This window comes from Nicotiana attenuata, unplaced genomic scaffold (assembly GCF_001879085.1).
Source record: "Nicotiana attenuata strain UT unplaced genomic scaffold, NIATTr2, whole genome shotgun sequence".
Taxonomy (NCBI): Eukaryota; Viridiplantae; Streptophyta; class Magnoliopsida; order Solanales; family Solanaceae; genus Nicotiana; species Nicotiana attenuata.
Genome location: NW_017670402.1, coordinates 286,212 through 306,294, shown reverse-complemented (window position 1 = coordinate 306,294; position 20,083 = coordinate 286,212). Strand labels below are relative to the sequence as shown.

The following is a 20,083-nucleotide window of genomic DNA, read 5'->3' as shown; positions in this document are numbered from 1 at the left end:
TTTCTAGTTGAAGAAAATCCTATTCAAATATTTTTCAGAAGTTTAATTTTTAGAATATTATTAAGCTTTTGTTCAGATCACCTATATAATATTTGAAGGTTACTAGCAATATATTAATGCTAAGGTAATTTATCAAATTGTTAAGACTATAAAAAAAATATGTGAAAAAGACAAGAATTATATGACAAGTTTAAGTGCAAGTTTATGAATGCAATATATTATGAAATAACCAGATCCATAATTATAAAATCTTAAGAGGTTGTTTGTTACAGAATAGTCACAGAGAAATTATAATAATGCTGAAAATAATAAATATGCAAAAATTCTGCAATTTTAAAAAAAGGAAAAAGCAAAATGATAGGGCGCGTTTACCACATGGACTTACTGTTCGAAAAATAAAAATAAAAAAATAAAAGAGGTCACGTCAAAGACACCTCCCTCTAGAGTCCAGAGCGGCGAAAAAAATGAGAAAAAACGACCAGAAAAATCATCAGAATTCCTAAAAATGTCCAATTAATTTCACATTTGAATGTCTCCTCTTCTCCCTCTGTATCCCAATCCAACAAAATTGCGGAACAGATCAAAAGGCTTAGGGTTAAGCTTTTTGAAATTCTCAAAAATCAATTCATTCCGCAAAATGGTGGTGCCTTTATTACAGGCACCGGAATTTAGGAAATTAAGGAGATCAGCTTTAGTATTGGGCCTCTCCAATGCGCTTATAATAATAATGGGAACTGGTATTGTAATTATTACGCGTTATTCGTGTGGAGAAAAGGATATTGCGCCTGTTTTTGTTATAATGATGGCTAGTTTTGTAAGAATTGGTGCTATGATTGGAACTGGTATTGCTCAACAAGATACTGCTTCTAGTATTTTAACTTCTCAGTCCGATTTGCCTGATTCTCAAGCTGCTATTCGACACCAAAGACGGGTATAAAAATTAACCTTTTTTTCCTTCTTTTACAGTAGTTTTGATTATGTGCAATGGTGAAAAATGCGAATTTTTTAGTACTATTATGGTATATGTTTCATTTCATGTGGCGGTGTTTTACTGAACATTGGAAATTGAAGCATTAATTTGACTTAGATATGGGAAAAAGTTGGTTTAGGGATTATATTAGTGACAGTGGAAGAAAATGTTGCAGTGGTTTGTTTTTATTTAATAAATGATGACATGAGTTGAGTTTAAATGGAAAACTGAGGATTCATATGGACGATCCCAACTTGTTTGAGACTCAAGCGTAGTTGTTGTCTTTAAGAAGTTTATTTGATGAAGAACTTTACATCAAAGTTCAGCTATTTTTCATGCGGAATGAGACTTTGAAAGAAATTTGAATGTATTTTTTCATAGCTTTGATCCAAAGAAGAAAGCGATTGTAGAGTTAAGAGGCTTGTACCTACTCGTTTCTTAGGTGATGTTACAAGATTATCACAAAAGCATTACATGAGAGAAGAAAGGTGGTCATTGGATTGAAAGCAATTTACTTCCACTGTTCCACAAATTTCAGTCAATATTTGATCTTGGCTGGGATACAAGAATGTAAAGCTGGTGGCTTTCCTTTAGTATTGCCATACACCTTAAAAGGCTGCTGTAACTAGTTGGCAAGGGCATATGAGGTGATGCCTCAAGTCCATAATGGATGACGGTGCCTAGGTGCGTCATTGGGTAACACAGAAAGAAAGGAATTGCAAGTTTTTCGAAGGAGGATCAGAGGCATCAATTTGTTTGAGTCTAGATGTTCACAGGCTAATAATTTTTTGTGTTCGCTGAAACTTGTGAATGAACTTTGACACTTTTCTGGACTTCATAGACTCTTTGCATATGTAAAGGAGTTATAGTCTTTTACTTTGATGTAGATATTTAGCACATTATTCGTGGTGCTTCTACTGTACAAATTACCTTACTTGTATATAATAAAACATATTCAGTAACATTTGGAATAAATTAATTATCCATCTCCATCATCAGTATCAGCATCACCACCACCAAGACCCAATACAGATGTGAATCCACGAGTATTCAGAATGTCAGTCGCATGGTGTATGGATTGATCATAAAATGCATATTACAGCTTGTATTGAATTGTATCATAACTCATATTTTATGAGATATGATAATAATGGTTAAAACTAAACCAAGAAAAGAGAGAAAAGAATTTGACTTAAAAGGTTTCTACACAGTTGTTGCTTGTCTATTCCTTTGTATGGTAGTTCCTTGTAGTTCCCTTTTGAAATAGGGGGATTTAAACGGTTGGTTTCCTATTATACAAGAGTATTTTAGAGTAGCTAGTTGATCCTTGAATCTGTTCCATGTAGGCATCTTAACACAATTGGATGTATCACCTTCTATACACCTTTATATTTTTTCTGCAAGGTAGGGTCTGCTTAAAATTTTACCTGAATAATCCCAATTTTATTTGCGCACACAGCTGGATTAGACATGCCTAGTATTTATTTAACAGATCCAGACGTCATAATTAGCCTTTTAGACAGATCTGCTGCTCTTTCTCTCCTCTGGTTTTTAGCATTCGCATGTGTATTTATTTTATGTTTGTTGATTTGGACTGTATCTTATGGATGAAAGAAATGGCACTGTCATCGGAGGGCATCAAGATATTTGAGCATGTGATTTTTTCCTAATATAAAGATTATAATTGCAACATCTAGCCAGACATATGCAACTTTTGTTTATTGTTTAAGATTTAAACAGATTTTAATGCCAGCCTGCTGCTTTAGTATGTTATTACTTTATTTTGGCAAGACATATTCATCTGCTGTGATGGGCATGTGATAAAATTATTCTCCTTTACCAAGTATTCTCTACGTGTAAAATCATTAGAGTCCTCTGAAAGACATTTCTTGTTTGTAACATATTTTTGGGTTTTACGTCCTGATTACAGAGGAAATATAGGAGACTGTTATTGTGGACCCGAATTGCCTCAGTAATTACAGTGGTGCAGCTTCTTGGGGCTGTTTTTCTTTTGGTCAGTGTCACAAATCTTTTGCATCGTGATACAACATCAAGCAACTGTCTGAGAGGTGATATGGAATTGTATGCGTGCCTTCTTGAAAATTTCGATCTAATTACAATATTTTACCTTATCTTCGCTTTTTCATTCTTTTATTGCCTGCTTAGTTAAACCTGACTACTATGTTTGTAAATAACACAATTAACCAACATCTTTTATTTCAGTCATCAAACTGAAAATACTTGTGAAAGTATCTTGCAGGGCTTCTCTCAAATGGTTCGAGGTGGCAACGCAACATGCTTATTCTTTTTATGGTTATTATATCTTACGTGGCTCCAGTACAATGTTTTGCTGGAGCCGAGGTCTTGAGATGGAGGTCTTTCTATGCAACAGAAGATAATGCATGGAAGGCACATTATAGGGAGGTATTTGATCATGGCATTCGTGAAGCTTTGTGCTGTCTGGGACGGTTCAAATACTTGTAGGCCTCTCTGCATATGTTGACCGCAGGATTTGAATTGTCATTGAGATTGTTTAACCCGCTTTCTTTGTTACTCTGTTTCCTGCATAGGACTGTGCTAGAGGAAGATGAAGTTTGTTCTGTGGCACAGTTACTTGGTGATCTTGTGACTTACCGTGCATCTGGGACAGGTCATTTGGAGCTCTTAGCAGGTTAGTGCTGTTGTAGGGGTCTGTGTTTTACTTTTACGTATTCTTTATTTGGTACATGTAAAGTATACAGTTCACCATTCTATAGAAAGTGTTGAAGAATATGTAGGGTGGTGCAAGACCTTAAAAAATCCTTCTGGATGCCTTTTATACTTGATTGTGGACATGAAAGGTTCTAAAAAAACAAAGCTGTTCTATTATTGTATTATGTATTCTAACATCTCTTCCAAAATCATGCTGGTTGAACATATATCTGGAGAAGCGTATCCCCAATTTCCAAACTCACGAGGATACCTCTTTAGTTTGTTACGTGCATTCTTGTGCAAGCATATCTGACAGTAGGGATGTTAGAGAAACAGAAATAAAATAATCATGGGTTCTTTCCTCGCTCTCAAACCTTCACTCACCCAAAAAAAGGGCAAAAGGGACATAGGATTATGTACATTTATCCACAACTAGTTTAGGTCCTTTAGGATGTTTGGGTGCTGCAGTTCTTTCAGAATGTTGCAATTCAGATGTTTGGAATGATTTGTACAAGGAAAAAGGTGTATTAATTAAGAAATAGTTATACAAGAAGTCACAAAGTTTCTTGTTGAAAATCAAATGGAAAAGAATAAAAAGGTCATTTGAAAAAATTAGAGATTTTAATCAGAGGGAGCTAAGAGGAGAATTCTTGTTCATTTGACATGATCAAGGTTTTGTGTATTGTTTTGCGATCCTTTTCTTCGGTAATTTCTCCTCCAACATTACAGTAAAAATGTAGTGATGAATGCTAGAAGTGCTTTAAGTATTGGATTTGTTTTCTACTTGCTCGATTCGTACTTATTCACTTTGGAAAAAAGCTTATCTCTTTCTATCAGTAAGGTAAAAGAAAATGATCTCTTCTTGATATTCAGGACTAGCTTTATTGCAGAATCCACGTTCATTCTCTAAATTGTATGAAGAGTCAATGATCGTACCCATGGAAAGGATGCGCGAGGCTGCTTTCTTTCATCCGTTTGCTGAAGCAGCCTACACGGTATGGCAACAAGGCATTTCAATTTGACTTGATTTTCGTTCTCCTTATTTTGATGTGGAATGGTCAATTGCAGGGTCTATTACTTGATATAGGAAGAAATCCTGTACTTTTTTCATGTTCATGGCTCTATAGGCAAGGCATTCTTGCTCCCTGGCTATGGAACAGGTAAGACACCTATTGCTATATCTTGTTTGTCGATCAGCAACTTTGGATTGTTAAAGCATGAAGCAACATTTGCTTTGTAAAGTTGAAAAGAAAGGGTTTCAGTGGAAAAACATAGAAGTTCATTTGGCCGCAAGTCATAAGCTTGCATATGGTTGGATTATACATGGGGAAAAATACCAAGAATGAAGGGACTCCTCTAGGAGTTGACAGGATGTAAGATCTGGAATATGAAATAGAAGATGCTCTAAATTTATGAGCAAAAAGGATCGGCAATTTTGTACAAGTTGCCAGAAAATATGAGTTTAATGTTTTATGGAAGGGACTCGAGCTCTGTACTATGTGGATAGAGGGAGCATGAACGAGGTAGTTTATGCTTTTTCATCCTCACTATCTGGTGACACAAACAAATGATGATTCCCTTAAATAGACCATATACAAGCTCCAACTGTGGCTAGTAAAAGAAGTAAGCTTCTTCAGATCACCTCGAAGAGCTTTGGTTTAAAGGAACTCTCTGCTTTGACTTTTTAAATCTGAAAGATCAAGATGCTCATCACTCTTAAGTATCCTAAAAGCAAGTTGGAGTATCAGACATACATACACGGTACGATCCGTGGTGCATGATAACAACTGCTTGCTCCACTCAGGGGGGCTTCAAATGTGTGTCTAGTCTAGTACTGGTGCCAGCAACTGATTTTATCATAAAAGGATGAATAATTACCTAGATTCTTCTAGCTTTCTTGATTTATATTCAGAGATCTGATAATTTAAGATCCAGCACAATCAAATGAAGGTTCCTGCTAAGGATTATTGACTTCATTAAATCTGCTTCATTGGACAAATCACGAACCCTTATTTTTGTGACACTAAGTTATTTTCAAATTGTTGTTTGATTGTTATCATGGTTACTTGATTCTTCTTTTCTTTTTTGAAATAACATTCTTTTGATGTAGGCGACCTTTACTCGAAGGTGACAACTGGTGGCGAGGTCATGCTGCAGCCTTCTTGAAACATGTTCATTTGTCAGCACATATGCTCAGAAAAGGACGTGTTAATCAAGTAAGTCTAGCTTTAGATCTATAGGCTATTTTAAGCTGCTGATATTTTGCAATGACATTCCTAAGCTCTGATCCGTGATCACCTAACCATCCAGCTTTGGTGCTAATAGAGTTTAGTGTAATTATTTACTGATTGTACAAGTTACCTTTGTAATATCACCACCAGTTTTTGATAAGAACCAGTTTATCAGGATATTGTGTCCGCTTATCTATTTGGTTGTATGTTTCTAAGGTCATATTGAAACGATGTGATCACCTTACCATGTGAACTATATTTTTGATTCTAAGTTATTTGTAAACCATGTGAGGTCTGAACTCTGTCAGTTTGTCATTTAAGGCCTGTAATTTCATAAATTTGAATTGCTTTAAGCCTAGTTTTGAAAAGCGTCCGCTTGTGTGAGGCAATGCAACTTCACTGAAGTGTATGCTTAGACAGGAGAAGCTCAAGACTTCAAGATAAAAAAACATTGTTTTTGTCTTTAGCAAGCCCATCTCATCGTAAAATGCGGGGAAAGAAGATAAGGCAGGGGTGTTAGATTATCCCGGTTGAGGAGATCGGCGACATTGAACTATAACATAAGTGTTAGGAACACTTCCTTCGATTTACCTAGGCCTGCTGTTAGGAGCGTCGCACGAAGTTTGCTATATGGAATCTGTTATGAGAAGTGGAGAAAAGGTTAACATGATGGAAGAAAAGATATTTAGGGAACATGAGGGTCCTAATCAAGAGCACCTTGTTTAGCATACCAACATATTACATGTCTCTCATGTGCACACTTTCTGTTACTGAAAAGTTGAAAAGATACCAAAAAAATTTCCTTGTGGGAGTTTGAAGGAGTGGAAGAGTCTTTTGTATAAATTAGTAAACCTTCTTATTTTATGTTCATTCTTGGATCATATATGACATTCCATTAGTACTAGACAGGGGCGTACACAGAACTTTTTGTAAGCGGTGTCGTATTTACATAAATAAAAAAAGTATTATTTAACATTATTTTACCTCAAGTTAAAAGCCTCCGTAGCCTCAAATGTTTAACAACAAGCTCCTCAAAGATCTTCAAAAAATATGTCTAGGTACAGATTCAAACCAACGACCTTTACAAGCCCAGACCAGCGGACCAAGAAGCACTATCTGCTAGGAAGCGGTGTTTACTATATATTGCTTTACTTTTGCAGAATATTAGTATAAACATTTAATATTTTTTTCCAGCGATGACATGTTACTTTTGTAGAGAATCATGTTTTTGTATGACATTTCTCTCTTACAAAAAAATGTTCCTTTTATGACGTTTCTTTAACTTTTATGTTTGTCTAGTATGCGGGAATTTCCTCTCCCATTTATTTAATAAAACTTAATACTTCACAAGTGAAAATTTCTAATCCCTTTTTGCTGCTGAAAAGGGAATGGAATCTGTCTGAGCAGTAAGAAGTTTAGTAGAGGAATGGACGATATAAAGGCTTCGATTAACATAGTAGTGATTTCCAGGCAACAATTCCTCTACATCCCTCAAAAGTTTGCCATGCCTATTTTTTTGAATATTGTGAATCAAGTGAACCATGAGTACTAAAACATGTCTTATTTTGGATTTTTTTTTCTTTTTTGGCAGAAATAGGTTATGTATATTATTGTTCCTTAGATATTGTCTTTCATTTTTCTTATCCAGAAAAGAAATATTGTCTTTCATTTCAGAGAAATAATATCTTCTATATCTCTTTTTCAGGGAAAGTGTAAAGCAGCATACTTTATTGTAGTTTTGCATAATGTGAAATCCGTTGTAATTGCTGTGAGGGGAACTGAGACCCCTGAAGACCTCATAACTGATGGTTTAGGCAGGGAATGCTGCCTTACTGAAGGAGATTTAGATAGCCTGCTACAGTAATCTCTCTCCCTCCCTCCCTCCCTCCCTCCCTCTCTCTCTCTCTCTCTCTCTCTCTCTCTCTCATTTTGGTCCTTTCTTGTTGCACATGCACGCAAATCCGCTTCTGGCATCACTTTCCGACATCCTTTGACTGCCTTCCTTTTACCATTATATCGTTTTTTGTCTGTTTTACATTTCTATCAATGTGTTTTACGTAAGCTAGAGTTCATTCCTGTAAGTCCGCACTAAAATTCACATGTCAACCTCAAAATAGAGTTACGCGTGCCGGAGAGCATTGAGTATATTGTTGTTCGTAAATTCTGTAAAAATTTCCAAACAGTTTTAAAAAGGTTTGGATCGGTCCACCCATTGCCTAAAGATCTTGTGTTGGATGTTTAGATTCTTTCATAGTACGGAGAAGGGGGAGGTGTCAGAATCCCAAGTCAGTTAAGTGTATAGGATGTAATTTCCTTATATAGTCTTAGGTAATCATTGCTCTTGAGCTAACTTTTGGAGTTGAGTTGGGTCCATTGTCCATTTTCTCTATAGAATCAATGTTATATAAAATCCAAATGAGTAGTAACACTTTATACTGTTCAACCTAAAGCTAAAACCATAGAAGATGAAGGAAAAATGATCTATAAGCACATAATAGAATTACTGTTTGTTACACTGAGGAACCAGGAAGAGATTGAACATTCGCTGTAGTAATGTGATGTGATTTTCTTTTTGCTTCCATTGCTGCCTAAATTTGCCGTACTTGGTTTCTGCATAGGATCTATGCATTCAGCACTAGTTGATGATTCTCCTGTTTTTTTCCCTCTTTTAATACACCATTCTTTTTCAGTGGCAGTCATTTTGACCCGTGCATTCGTCAAAGGGTGGTTTCATCCAAACCACACTATGCACACTCAGGAGTAGTTGAGGCCGCACGTGATCTTTACATGCAAGTAGATGGAAATTCTGAAGATGGTATAGTGCATTGTTTTCTGTACTATTTATTTTCCCTGTTTTTCTCTGGAACAATTTTAGAACATCCAATTTTGTACTGTTGTTTCACTTGTACAACTTACAAGCAATCTCTTGCTGTATTTTGGTGAAAGCACGGGCTAAATGCTAGTATTTGTTTGTGACCTGAAATCATTCGTAGCATCTAGTACACTGAGAGTAGTTATTAGTGCTAGAATTGCAGGTTGATATGTTTGATAAGGAGTATATGTAGCCAAGGCCGTTATATAAGGTTGTCATCATGCTCCAACAAACTTACCAAGAGCTAGAAGTTCTTGTGCACATGGGTATTACTTTAAAGTCCTGAACTGCTGAACATGAGGGGGAATGAAATTGTATAGGGAGGTGGTGGCTGAGCACCGTCCATCATTGCTCCTTGAAGACTGTCAAAACGGTATTTCACTGTGAAGATTATCCATCAGTGAAGTTCTACACTGGAAATTTCCTGTAGTCATGCCTGATTTGGAGATTTGACTGTCAAACAGGGTTCCGGAAGCTGTTGTAACTGGGGTTTCTAGCATGTGGAACCTGATAACAGGCTTGAAGGTGTCTTTGTTTTTATTCCCATTGGAAGCTAAAACTAACAGAGTGCTATGGAATGGGAGAGGTGGATGAGCGATTTATTCATGATCCACAACATGTGGGTCTTCTAAAACTGGCTGTTTAGGCTTGCAAAAAGAAGTGTTTTGTGGTGATAAGCTTAGTTGGACCCATTCACTTATTGCATCTGAACTTGTTTTGGGGAGTTGGGAATTTATGCAATGGTTTCTTTGATGTGGAAATTAACACGAGTAACCCATCATGATCTAATTACAGCATTATTTCATCTGTCTTGATGTACCCAGTGTCAAATGTGCATGGATGTAGATACTGTATGCAGATTCTAAATGCACTAAGAAATAGAAAACAAGTTGCACTGTCCCATACTTGATATATGCCTACACCTGTATTGAATTCGTAGACATAGACGAGTTTATTTAACATAGGTCAAGAGTCAATTTATCAAGTAAAGGTGTGTAAAATTCTTGTTGTATGCTAACTGAAGATGGATACATTTGCTGTAGAACTTGGATTTACTTGATTTGAGCACCAAAATCACCAGGATGCCTACTGATGCCAATGCAGAGATGGATGAGAGTGAGGTGTTGGATACGAGTTGGTCAGCGAGTTCCCATAGAAGACGACTGGTAAGGACGAGGGTCCTTCCAGAGAAGATGGCTACCAGTAACGACTATCTCTGAGTTTTGCAGAGATTTACTGTACGAAGAGGATTGGAAAACATGAAAGAAAGTTTAAGTTGGGTCCTCCTTTGGCCAAGACCATTGGGCTGAAAAAAATATGCCGAAATGGATTAATAAGCAATCACATTCGTTTTTCTCCAGCAAGATAGAGGAATGGCTCATAATGGGTCAGACTGCAACATTGCAGTGACTGGTTGAATGTCTAAACACGACGGGACCATGTTTAAACACTTCTAATGGGTCACTTAAGCCCAAGAAGGTGAAACTTTCTTTAGGTTAGACTGTATAGAACAACAAGATGGAGAAGAGAATCTACCCTGTAGTAAATGACTATTAATATACAATATTAGGAGTTCTAGGCCATGTATAATATGTTAAGTAGTACAATCCAAACACAGTTGATAGTTATTCTCAAACCAAATTTTGAACAAATCGCCGAGGATCTTGGCAATTATATTTTATTCCTGCTTAATTTGGTGTTTTTTTATCCCCTATATTATTTTTTTTCAGAATTTCAAACATAATACTGACATAATAATTATGGCTCTATTCTCTTCTTCCAAGTAAAAGTAAATTTAATGCCTGAAAGTGTACCCTCTATTATCTCTCTAAATACCGACCTATAATGATGTTGGTGATCCTCTTTCAACTTGCTTCAGTATTTTAACATAAAAGATTCATTTTGCAAGGGTTGACGCAAATTTGGTTTTAACTTTTCTTTCGCTATAATTCCAGCTTTAAAGGTAACAAATATCTTCTTACGCTGTCAGAAATAACTTCTATTTTCTGTTCTCTGCATCAGTTCTTGCTCATTCTTCTTGAGGTTTTTCACCTATGAAGTGTTATACCATTTGTCACAAATCTAGTTTAATTTATAGAGCTCAAGGTGCTATTACGGACGGCTAGGCAGCGTGTCATAAATTTCTCTATTTTGCTTCTTACAAGGAAGCTGTGGTTGAGTTGTTTCACCTATTATCAGTTTATTTTTCTTGATTCCTATGCTGATTAGTTCAAGGAGATGCTTAGTAGCTGATAACTATCTGCCTCTGATGAGTGCCCACATGTAGCTATGATATATTTTGTTATGAGATAAACTCAAACACGTTCATCATGCAGTGAATTGCTCCTTTATTCCTCTTTGAATCAATCCCCCACATCTACTATGATAATTTGTGAATATATGTGCGCTTCGTCTATATCAGGTGGATTTCTCTCGTCATTGCTGGGAGTAGGATGCGAGTGTGAGGGATATGGTGTGCGAATAGTGGGGCATTCCCTTGGAGGAGCTATTGCTGCATTACTAGGAATGAAGGTATGCAATTGTCAGCTAATGAAATGCATTCTTGGAACTTTTCTTCCATCATGTTTGAGCGTTCTTTGTATAGGACATATATTGCCGTTTTCTTTCCCCAACCCCTTCCCCTTTTGGTATCCAAAGAACGAAAGAAAAAAATATATTGCGCGATAATTGTATTGGTTTTTTGTCAGTGTCATTTTTGCTTCATTAAGCATCTGGATTCAGAATAATAGATGAGTATGGTCCAATCAAATCCACTGCTTTGTTTATCTAGCTGATCATCTTTGTTAAAGTCACTTTCTAACTTTGGTAAAGTGTTTTAACTAAATATAGTAATTTGATATTTTGATGGATTATAATCAGCTCCAATAATATGATGTCAATAGATATCATCAGCTATCCCTAAGGAATGATCTGAACTGGACTACATATCTTCAAAATATATATTACTTGAACGTGCAAGACCATCTAGTAGAAAACACAGTTTCTTTAACGGAAAAGGGCTTAAACTACCCCTATTGTTTGCTAAATGGTTTACTAGTACCCTCCGTCCATCTATCCGTCCGAAAAAGCACACGACGTTAATTCTATTAACAAAAATACCCCCACATCTAACGGCAGAATTGGTGGGCCTTTCATTTAGTGACGTGGCAATTTTTTACTGGGCCACGTGGCATTTTCATCCAAAAGCCAAATATGGGTCTTATTTCTACCCAATACCTGATCCAACCCTCTGGTTAAAACCCGAGTAAAAAAACTCCCCCCCCTCCCTCCCCAATTTTGTTCTCCCAATCTTGAAACGAAAATTAACAACAATGACAGCTTTTCAATTCCCTCTCCTTCTTCATTATTTTCAGTTTACTTCTCTTATTTCTCGCTTCGCAAGCCACCGCCCCACCAGCACAGTATCGTCGCCGCTACAATCGCTCTTCTCTCTCTTCCCTTCAATCCCTCCCTTTCTTCCAAAATCCCTGCTCTTTTCCTCCAGCTCCTTCACATCACGAGTTTAGGTGCTAATCTTCAAATTTTCAGTAAATAACATCAAAATCATCGTGTCTCCGATTTACTATGACGAGTATACTCGTCGCTTCTGCGATTGAGGATTTCTTTAGCCAAAATTTCATCCACCAAAATTTCCTGGTTTTGGGGTTAAAAAAGTTAACTTCTGCACATTCTTGTATAATATACCAACAGAATTAATACAATACATGATGCTAACGAGGCCTCTTTAGGGGAGAAACAGAGACTTACTCGACACCATGGTCCTTCAATTGGGAACAGCGAAGGGGCATTTGTAGGAGTTTCTCGGAGAATGCTCGTTAAAAATGGCAGGTCACACCAATGTTGGGTATTGGGTCGGATCAGGTATTGGGTAGAAATAAGACCCATATTTGGCTTTTGGATGAAAATGCCACGTGGCCCAGTAAAAAATTGCCACGTCACTAAATGAAAGGCCCTCCAATTCTGCCATTAGACGTGGGGGTATTTTTATTAATAGAATTAACGTCGTGTGCTTTTTCGGACGGATAGATGGACGGAGGGTACTAGTAAACCATTTAGCAAACAATAGGGGTAGTTTAGGCCCTTTTCCGTTTCTCTAATGGGTAACTGAACTGCTGGTTATACACCCTGAATTTTTGAATAAACTCTTTTTTGTGTTAACAGTTCCAGATTTGTTCAAGCAAAAAAGAATTTTATTGTTATGCTCTCTGGATTCAAAATCTTATCTTGGTGTTGTTTGTAGTGTTGTTTCTGCTTCATTGTCATCTTCCCTTGAGCCGGGGGTCTGTCGGAAACTGCCTCTCTACATTCAAAGGTAGGGGTAAGGTCTGCATAAACACTACCCCCCTCTACCCCCTCCCCCCCCACTTTGTAGGAGTACACTGGGTTTGTTGTTGTTGCTGTTTGTTCTGGTTTCAAACCCTAGTTATGTCAAGATATGTGAAGTTCATCTCTGTACTTCTAATTTTCCTAATGGTCACTTTGATCTCTTAAGGTGCTTGCTTACCTCAATGTATTACCTATCAGTTCTTTGTTTAATTATATTAATTTCTGGAGTTAGTACATCTAGCCTATTTACAAATCAAATTACTATATTTTGCTGAGCAGCTGCGCAAACAATATCCGGATTTACACGTCTACACATATGGTGCTCTCCCATGTGTGGGTCTGGTGGTAGCAGATGCTTGTTCAGAATTCATTACCAGGTATTGCCAATGTGTTATTATCTCTGCCACAACTGAGTGTTGCTGCTCATATGCTATAAAATTAACTTCCACCTTTATTGACATCTTTTCAGTATTGTAAACAATGATGAATTTTCAGCGCGCCTTTCAGTAGCATCAATTATGAGACTTCAAGCAGCTGCACTTAGGGCACTATCAGAAGATGGCACTGTTGATATTACAACAATTTTTAAACTTGCTCATCACTTTACTTCACTGAGTGTCTGTCAGAAAGGCATGAACGATGGAGAATCGTCAGTGAATTCTTTGACAGCAATGTCAAGTTGTACGAACGAAATCAACCATAGCCAGCTTGAAAATGGTACTACAGGACTTTTTTTTTTGAATATTCCATGTGAATACATGCCTCATTTAATCATGTTGTGTTTAGTTAACTGTATTTGTCTGCAGTTTGTTCTATTTGTAGCTATCTCACTTTTTCATGCAAAAATGCTAACTATTTCTGCAGGATTGGCAAAGCACGAACCAGGATCCTCTTTTTTGCATGATATAGATACGAATTTTAGCTCTGATGATAAAACCCGTTCAACTGATTCATCAAATCGTTTCAACAGTCCTTTTAATTGTTCTACTTCTGATTCAAGTCCATTTGGTGATCCTTTAGCCGAATTTATGGAGGCTGTTCCATCTTCTGAACATAAGTCATCATTGAATGTCCCAGAGTTGTTTTTACCTGGTCTTGTTATCCATATTGTGCCACAGAAGGACGGCCTTCATAAACCATTGTGGAAACGCTGGAGAACTTGGGAGAGAAGCTGCAGGTATAGAGCCTATGTAGCGAAAAGAGAAGCATTCAAAGATATAATAGTATCGCCATACATGTTCCTGGACCATCTACCTTGGAGGTATTTGAGTTAGCATTCTTTTTGCAAATAGATGTTTTCATAGACATACTAATATCTACTTCATCAGATGTCAGAATGCATTGGAAAATATACTGAAGACCGGAAACGTTCAAACTCCAGATGAGGCATCTGAAATTGTGTGATTGCCGACAGTAAGGTCAGTTGTCACATCGTCAACTTTGTAGTCCTTGATGTGTTCTTAATGGTTTATCCATCTCTTGTACTTCCATTGTATTTTTTTAAAAAGAAAACCAATTCACTCCACTTGGTTCTGAACAAACATCATCATAGACATGACCAGGACAATTAAATGAACAAGCATTTACTTTCAAGGGTGTAACAGATCAACAGAAGCATGTCTAATGTCACTTTTTCCAAGAAGATTCACCATTAGATCGCTTATCATTGTTTCCAATGTATTCCTCAAATGCGATGCATAAATATCCTTGCATAAGTTGTTGTTTGTATTAGATGAATCACAACCTCAGAAGAACCGTACCTAGAACTGCGTCGCAACAATTCAGTTGAACCATTTTATGTAATTATATAAGACTTTTGTGATTACTGTCGAACGATTCCTTAATTTCTGTGAGGGTTCAATTAAAAGTGGCCGATCTTGTCATCTCTTTTCTTTTTAACTGTGAAAGGACGAAGAAACATTGAGAGAAGAGCATCAGAATAGCACAAAGTATGGATTTATTCATTCGGAAGAATGATATTAGGAACTAGCTATTTGCAGCAATTTCTTCCTAGTTCTGATTAAAGAAAATTGGAAGTAGTTTCTTTGAAGTACATCTGTTCAAGGCCTAATTAAACAAGTAAAGTTTTTCACCTTTGGCTGAAGCACTTCAATAAGGTGAAGCATTAAAATCAATATTGTATAAGTTGATCGAAAATATGAAATGATAACAAAACTTCGAAAATTCATCCCTCGTGTTAGTTATTCGTTACAACAATAATAACAACAAACCCTATGAAATTTCACAAGTGAGGTCTGAGGAGGGTAGTGTGTGCGCAAGCCTTACTCCTATCTTGTTAAGGTAGAAATGATATCTTTTTTTCGTAAGCCATAAGGATTTCATCGGGGTAAATTCCAATCTAACTATTAAATAAATACGCTACAAACATGTTAAGTGTATGGTTAACCCAAAACGAAAGTTTCGTAAGGGGACACAACTTTATAAGCACAAAAAATAGTTATCGAAAGAATAAGTTCGACTCCAAGTGTATGTGATGTGATCATCAAGAAATCTTTCCATCTCTAATGAAAATTCTTCTAGTTCCGTTTCCCGTTCTTCCAATTCAGAAAGACTTGTCGTAAAAAATGGGTTAGTTGATTGTTGACCAACGGAAAGCATGGGAGAAAAAAAGATGACAACCTTTTTTGCATGCTTCGATTAGCTTCTAGCTCGGTAACAAGAGCGAGATTGGCATCAGAGAACAAATTAAATGACGAAGGAAATACTGCTGGCTGTTTTCGATAGACTATCGGTTCAGGAAAAGCATAGTCAGAACATTGATGAAAAGAGATATAGTAATGGAGAAGCCATGGAAAAGAAGCAGTACAAGATGCAAGAACAACAACAATATACTAAGATAACCGAAGCAAAAGAAACAATCACTAGTAACAGAAATCTACATACAAGCAAATGCGAGAATAATATTAATGCTACAGATAGTTAAAAAAAAATACGCTCGCTTATCTACTAACCCTTTACCTTAATTATCGGCCTTCACACCCTCCTATTAAGGGTCATATCCTCGGTAAGCTGCAGATGTATCATGTCCCGCCTTATCACTTCCCCCAATATTTCTTTGGTTTGCCTCTACCTCTCCTCAAACCCGTTATGGCCAACCTCTCACACCTTCTTTCGTGTTAGTTATACGTTATTTACAAAATTTATATATGCCAAAGAAAACATCTTGACCAATAGTTTCTAACAATGTAAATTTCGTATCATGATATAAATAAATAATTTCCATTGAACTATTTAGAATGTGATTATTTTCACAAACAGTTAAAGTCTGGCATAATTTCAAAAATTCATCTCACTCGTTTTAATACCGTCTCTTATGGGTGATATGTCACAAAAATGACACCAGGAAGCCACTTTTAGGATTGCTATATAAAACATATATAACGAGTGTGTGCAAACTTCTTCTTTTTCTTCATGTTAGCTTTGTTATCTTCCCTGTGTAATGATTTACTATTACTAAGGATAAAAGCTATGATGATAAATATTTAAGAAACTATGAAGATCTGAATGATGAGAAATATTATCTTTCTTGGAATATTGAACACCTTCTTAAGTTATATATAAAGTGGTTCTTTGTTAGGTTATGTGCTAGAAGTAGGAGTTGGAGGTAATATTTTAGCAAATTAATCCCAATCATGGAAAACTTCAATTTGGGGTTTTTTTTCTTCACTTTTAGCCCGCTCCAAAAACTATTTACATTCGGTAGCCAAAAAAGTATATAAAATTTATATAATTCGGCTATTATTTTGAGAGCGGCTATACAATATCATTTTTCGTAATTTTAACCTTACTTTATTACTCTTTCTTAACTAGATCAGGATCAACTCAAATGTGCGATCCAATTTTTATTAATTCAAAAGTAACCAACAAGTTACATCCAGATGTATAATTTAATGTTCAACATTAATTATATGAAAAATGACGTTCACATATGGCTCTACCCTTGCTATAACATCTTAGACTATAGGCTTTTGTATTTCCAAATGCCCAATGAGCATATTTTGCATGGTTCTCCACTGTATTTCAAAAAGAGATTGACCAAATTACCTATATTGGGACCCTTTTGTTGCATCTTTTCCCAACACAAAAATCCAATAACGTCAAAAAGAATACATAGACCAATTCAAAATGCAATTTTTATGTTTCTTTTGGAGTGGACAAAAACAAAAAATGTTGGTGTCTTTGGTCAGATGTTCAAACTGTAGCAGTTAAGAAATTAGAGTGAACAAGGGCTGCAGCCTAATTAGAAAAATGTTCCCATTCTTTTTAATTTTTTTAATTTTATTTTTTAATGACTTGAGAATGAACACAAAGGTAGATTAGATAAGAGAGAATATTCTCATGTCATTTGGCATGAGAATATTCTAATATGTCATTTTAATTTTAGGCCATGTAATATTCTAATATGTCATTCTAATATCTCCTAGCATAAGAGCTTCCTAGGAAAAAGCAAATAAATTAAACCAAACATTTTAATTTTGTAACATGTCATTTCATTAATAAAATTATTTATGTCTGAAATCTAGCAAAATGAAGCATCCTTTGGCCACGTGAGAATAAAGTTCCATATCCAATAATAACAGATAGAAGTTATATACAAGGTTATGAATACTCGTGAATGGTGCGAGAATTTTAGGAGAAAATCGTGTGAGCTAATAAGAAACAAGCCGTACAGAATGTCGGTTTACTTTGTCGACGGGTTGGTAAACTACCTTTGGTTTGGATCATGTGATACTTAATTTTGTGGGAAGATTGTCGGATGTTCGAACAAAATCTCATATTAAAAGAAGCTGTATATAATATTGATCACGCCCAACTATGTCTTATAAAAATGACAAAGCGGTCGTTGCAAATATGATCCCGTTTATAAGTTCGGAGTCGAATCCCACAGAGAACTAAGGCTTAGCTACAGTTGTTCACTATCACCAAGAATACAAGCTTGAACAATTCCTAACTTATAGATATTAAGATTCTTGTGTTTAACTAACTAACTAACAAATTAAAATAATAAACTAACACTAAAGATACTAATGGTTGGAGAAAAGATTAAGGAGGTCTAGAGTTATGATTTCCTCAATTGTCGGAACCCTTCCCGCTATGTCTTCTATAATTTTGCCTAAGTATTCTCTACCGATCATGAGCGCTCTGCGTGTTGTAATTCTCTCTCGAGTAATTACGACAATTTACTAGACATACTCTCCCGAGTTACGCTAGCTGGCTTTAATCACAGCTCACTTAGATCGCATCCAAAGTTTCGTTATCCCTAATCCCACCTTTAGACCCTTGGTTATTGATTCCTCACATACGTCGGGAGTGATGTTGTTCAACAACTACCTAAGTATGCACTAGTAATACATACTAAATAGGCACAACTAATTGAGGGCCCTTCAATGAACCACAAGAATAATATAGTTGAACAAATAGAGAAAATACTACGGCTCAATTATATAAAAACATAACAAGAATTTATCTTTCAAAAGGTTACATCAAACCCTAGATAACAAATTAACTATTCATAATAGTATGTAAAACTACAATACTAAAAGTCATAACCAACAATGAAAAATAGGAAGAGGAAGGAAAAACTCGTATAAGAATTCCCCGCCTTGCTCCTATTGTATCTCTGCCTCCTTAGGTCGAATCTGTGTCAAAAATTGGTCTCCTCCCCTCAAAATACCTTTTTTCAATGTATATATACCAAGTAGGGTCGGTCCCAAACAATTATACCTTCTCCTGCACGAAAAAGGACAAGTTTCTAGGCCTGGACGTCCGCGGCCGCGCTCCGGGCGCGGTACGCGGTACTTTCCCAGTGTACTGCCTCAGTCCGCGTCAGGTCCGCGGTCGCGGTTTAGACCGCGTTTTTCACCCTGTTCCTTTTGGAATTTGGGAAAACGTAAAACATGAAAGTGGTAGCCCTTTGAGTTAGCTTTCCAACTATATATTGTGGAGCCCAAACGGAGTTCTGAGCGAAAAGTTATGCACATTTTACAAGACAGTGCGCAATATGCCTACTCGATTCTTCGTTTTGTTGCTTTATCATCCGTTGATCCCCGAATACAATCCCGGCTTAATTCCTTGGGCTTTTACTCAGACTTCAAAGCTCCAAATCACTTGAATTCATTCCATAATATCTACATAGCTCGGAATCACCCCTACAAGGCATAAAACACACAATTAGTGCAAGACACTAGCGATTAAAGCTCAAACTCAATTAAAGTGCAATAAATTTTGGGTGTAATAAGCGACTAAAATACGTAATTATAGCCTATCATCAACACCCCACACTTAAACCATTGCTCGTCCTCGAGCAATCAAACTACATTTTTTATAGACACGACCTTTTTAAACAATTCTCCTAACTCATCACACCAAGAGTATTTAAAATAGACTAAGCACAAAAGCGTAACATCTTCACCTCAAGATTTGACTCACAAGTACCACGCATTATTCACAACTCACCCACTTACTCTAACATAGAGGTCACTGATATTACCTTTCCTTCATGAATCAAGTGCTCTCACATAACAAAAGAGAGTAGTTCCGCACAATAAAATTTAAGAACACTTAGGAACTCAAGATAGAAAGAATTCACTCACTCTCAGAAATAACATTCATATACCACAAAAGATGCACCATAAGCTTGCCCGTAGTGTACTACTCCACTAATCAAGCTCATTCAATCTAGGATCAATTAGGACTTTATTTGGTTATAATATAGGCTACGGGACGGGTAGGATACATTTAGATATAAGAGTGACTACACCTCCCTAAGCACTTTAATACATATACTTTAACATTCAAACCCCATACTTACGTCAAACCAAACTCCACCTTGACATCATTGTATATTACCCCATACTTTTTTAAGCACAATTACACCAAGAGCCGCCACTTATTAAGGAATACTTTTTTTTTACAGCAATACAACTATTTTTTTTCAATTCAAGTGGCTCT

The 20,083-nt window shown here is 36.4% G+C and overlaps 1 protein-coding gene across 4 annotated transcripts; it reads left to right on the top strand.

Annotated features, from left to right (window-relative positions):
- Window positions 1-418: 418 nt before the first annotated feature.
- Window positions 419-14,936, top strand: LOC109238913 (sn1-specific diacylglycerol lipase beta). Of its 4 annotated transcripts, XM_019405405.1 has the most exons (15): window positions 419-931; window positions 2,901-3,039; window positions 3,231-3,450; window positions 3,541-3,641; window positions 4,535-4,656; window positions 4,730-4,821; window positions 5,772-5,877; window positions 7,598-7,752; window positions 8,583-8,707; window positions 11,187-11,296; window positions 13,391-13,488; window positions 13,581-13,828; window positions 13,976-14,372; window positions 14,440-14,529; window positions 14,664-14,936. In XM_019405405.1, the coding sequence occupies exons 1-14, from the start codon at window positions 530-532 to the stop codon at window positions 14,513-14,515; spliced, it is 2,391 nt and encodes a 796-aa protein (XP_019260950.1). In that variant the 5' UTR covers window positions 419-529; the 3' UTR covers window positions 14,516-14,529; window positions 14,664-14,936. The 4 variants fall into 4 exon arrangements, with proteins under 4 accessions (XP_019260950.1, XP_019260949.1, XP_019260951.1 ...); XM_019405404.1 differs by having other exon boundaries at window positions 14,440-14,936; XM_019405406.1 differs by lacking the exon at window positions 419-931 and having other exon boundaries at window positions 2,963-3,052; window positions 14,440-14,936.
- The last annotated feature ends 5,147 nt before the right edge of the window (window positions 14,937-20,083 follow it).

Bases quoted from the DNA above. Each gene is read 5' to 3' on its own strand.
- LOC109238913 (XM_019405405.1), top strand. From the start codon at position 530: ATGTCTCCTCTTCTCCCTCTGTATCCCAATCCAACAAAATTGCGGAAC. The intron at 8,708-11,186 runs GTATAGTGCATT...CGTCTATATCAG, and splicing joins AGATGGAAATTCTGAAGATG to GTGGATTTCTCTCGTCATTG. The intron at 14,373-14,439 runs GTATTTGAGTTA...CTACTTCATCAG, and splicing joins CTGGACCATCTACCTTGGAG to ATGTCAGAATGCATTGGAAA.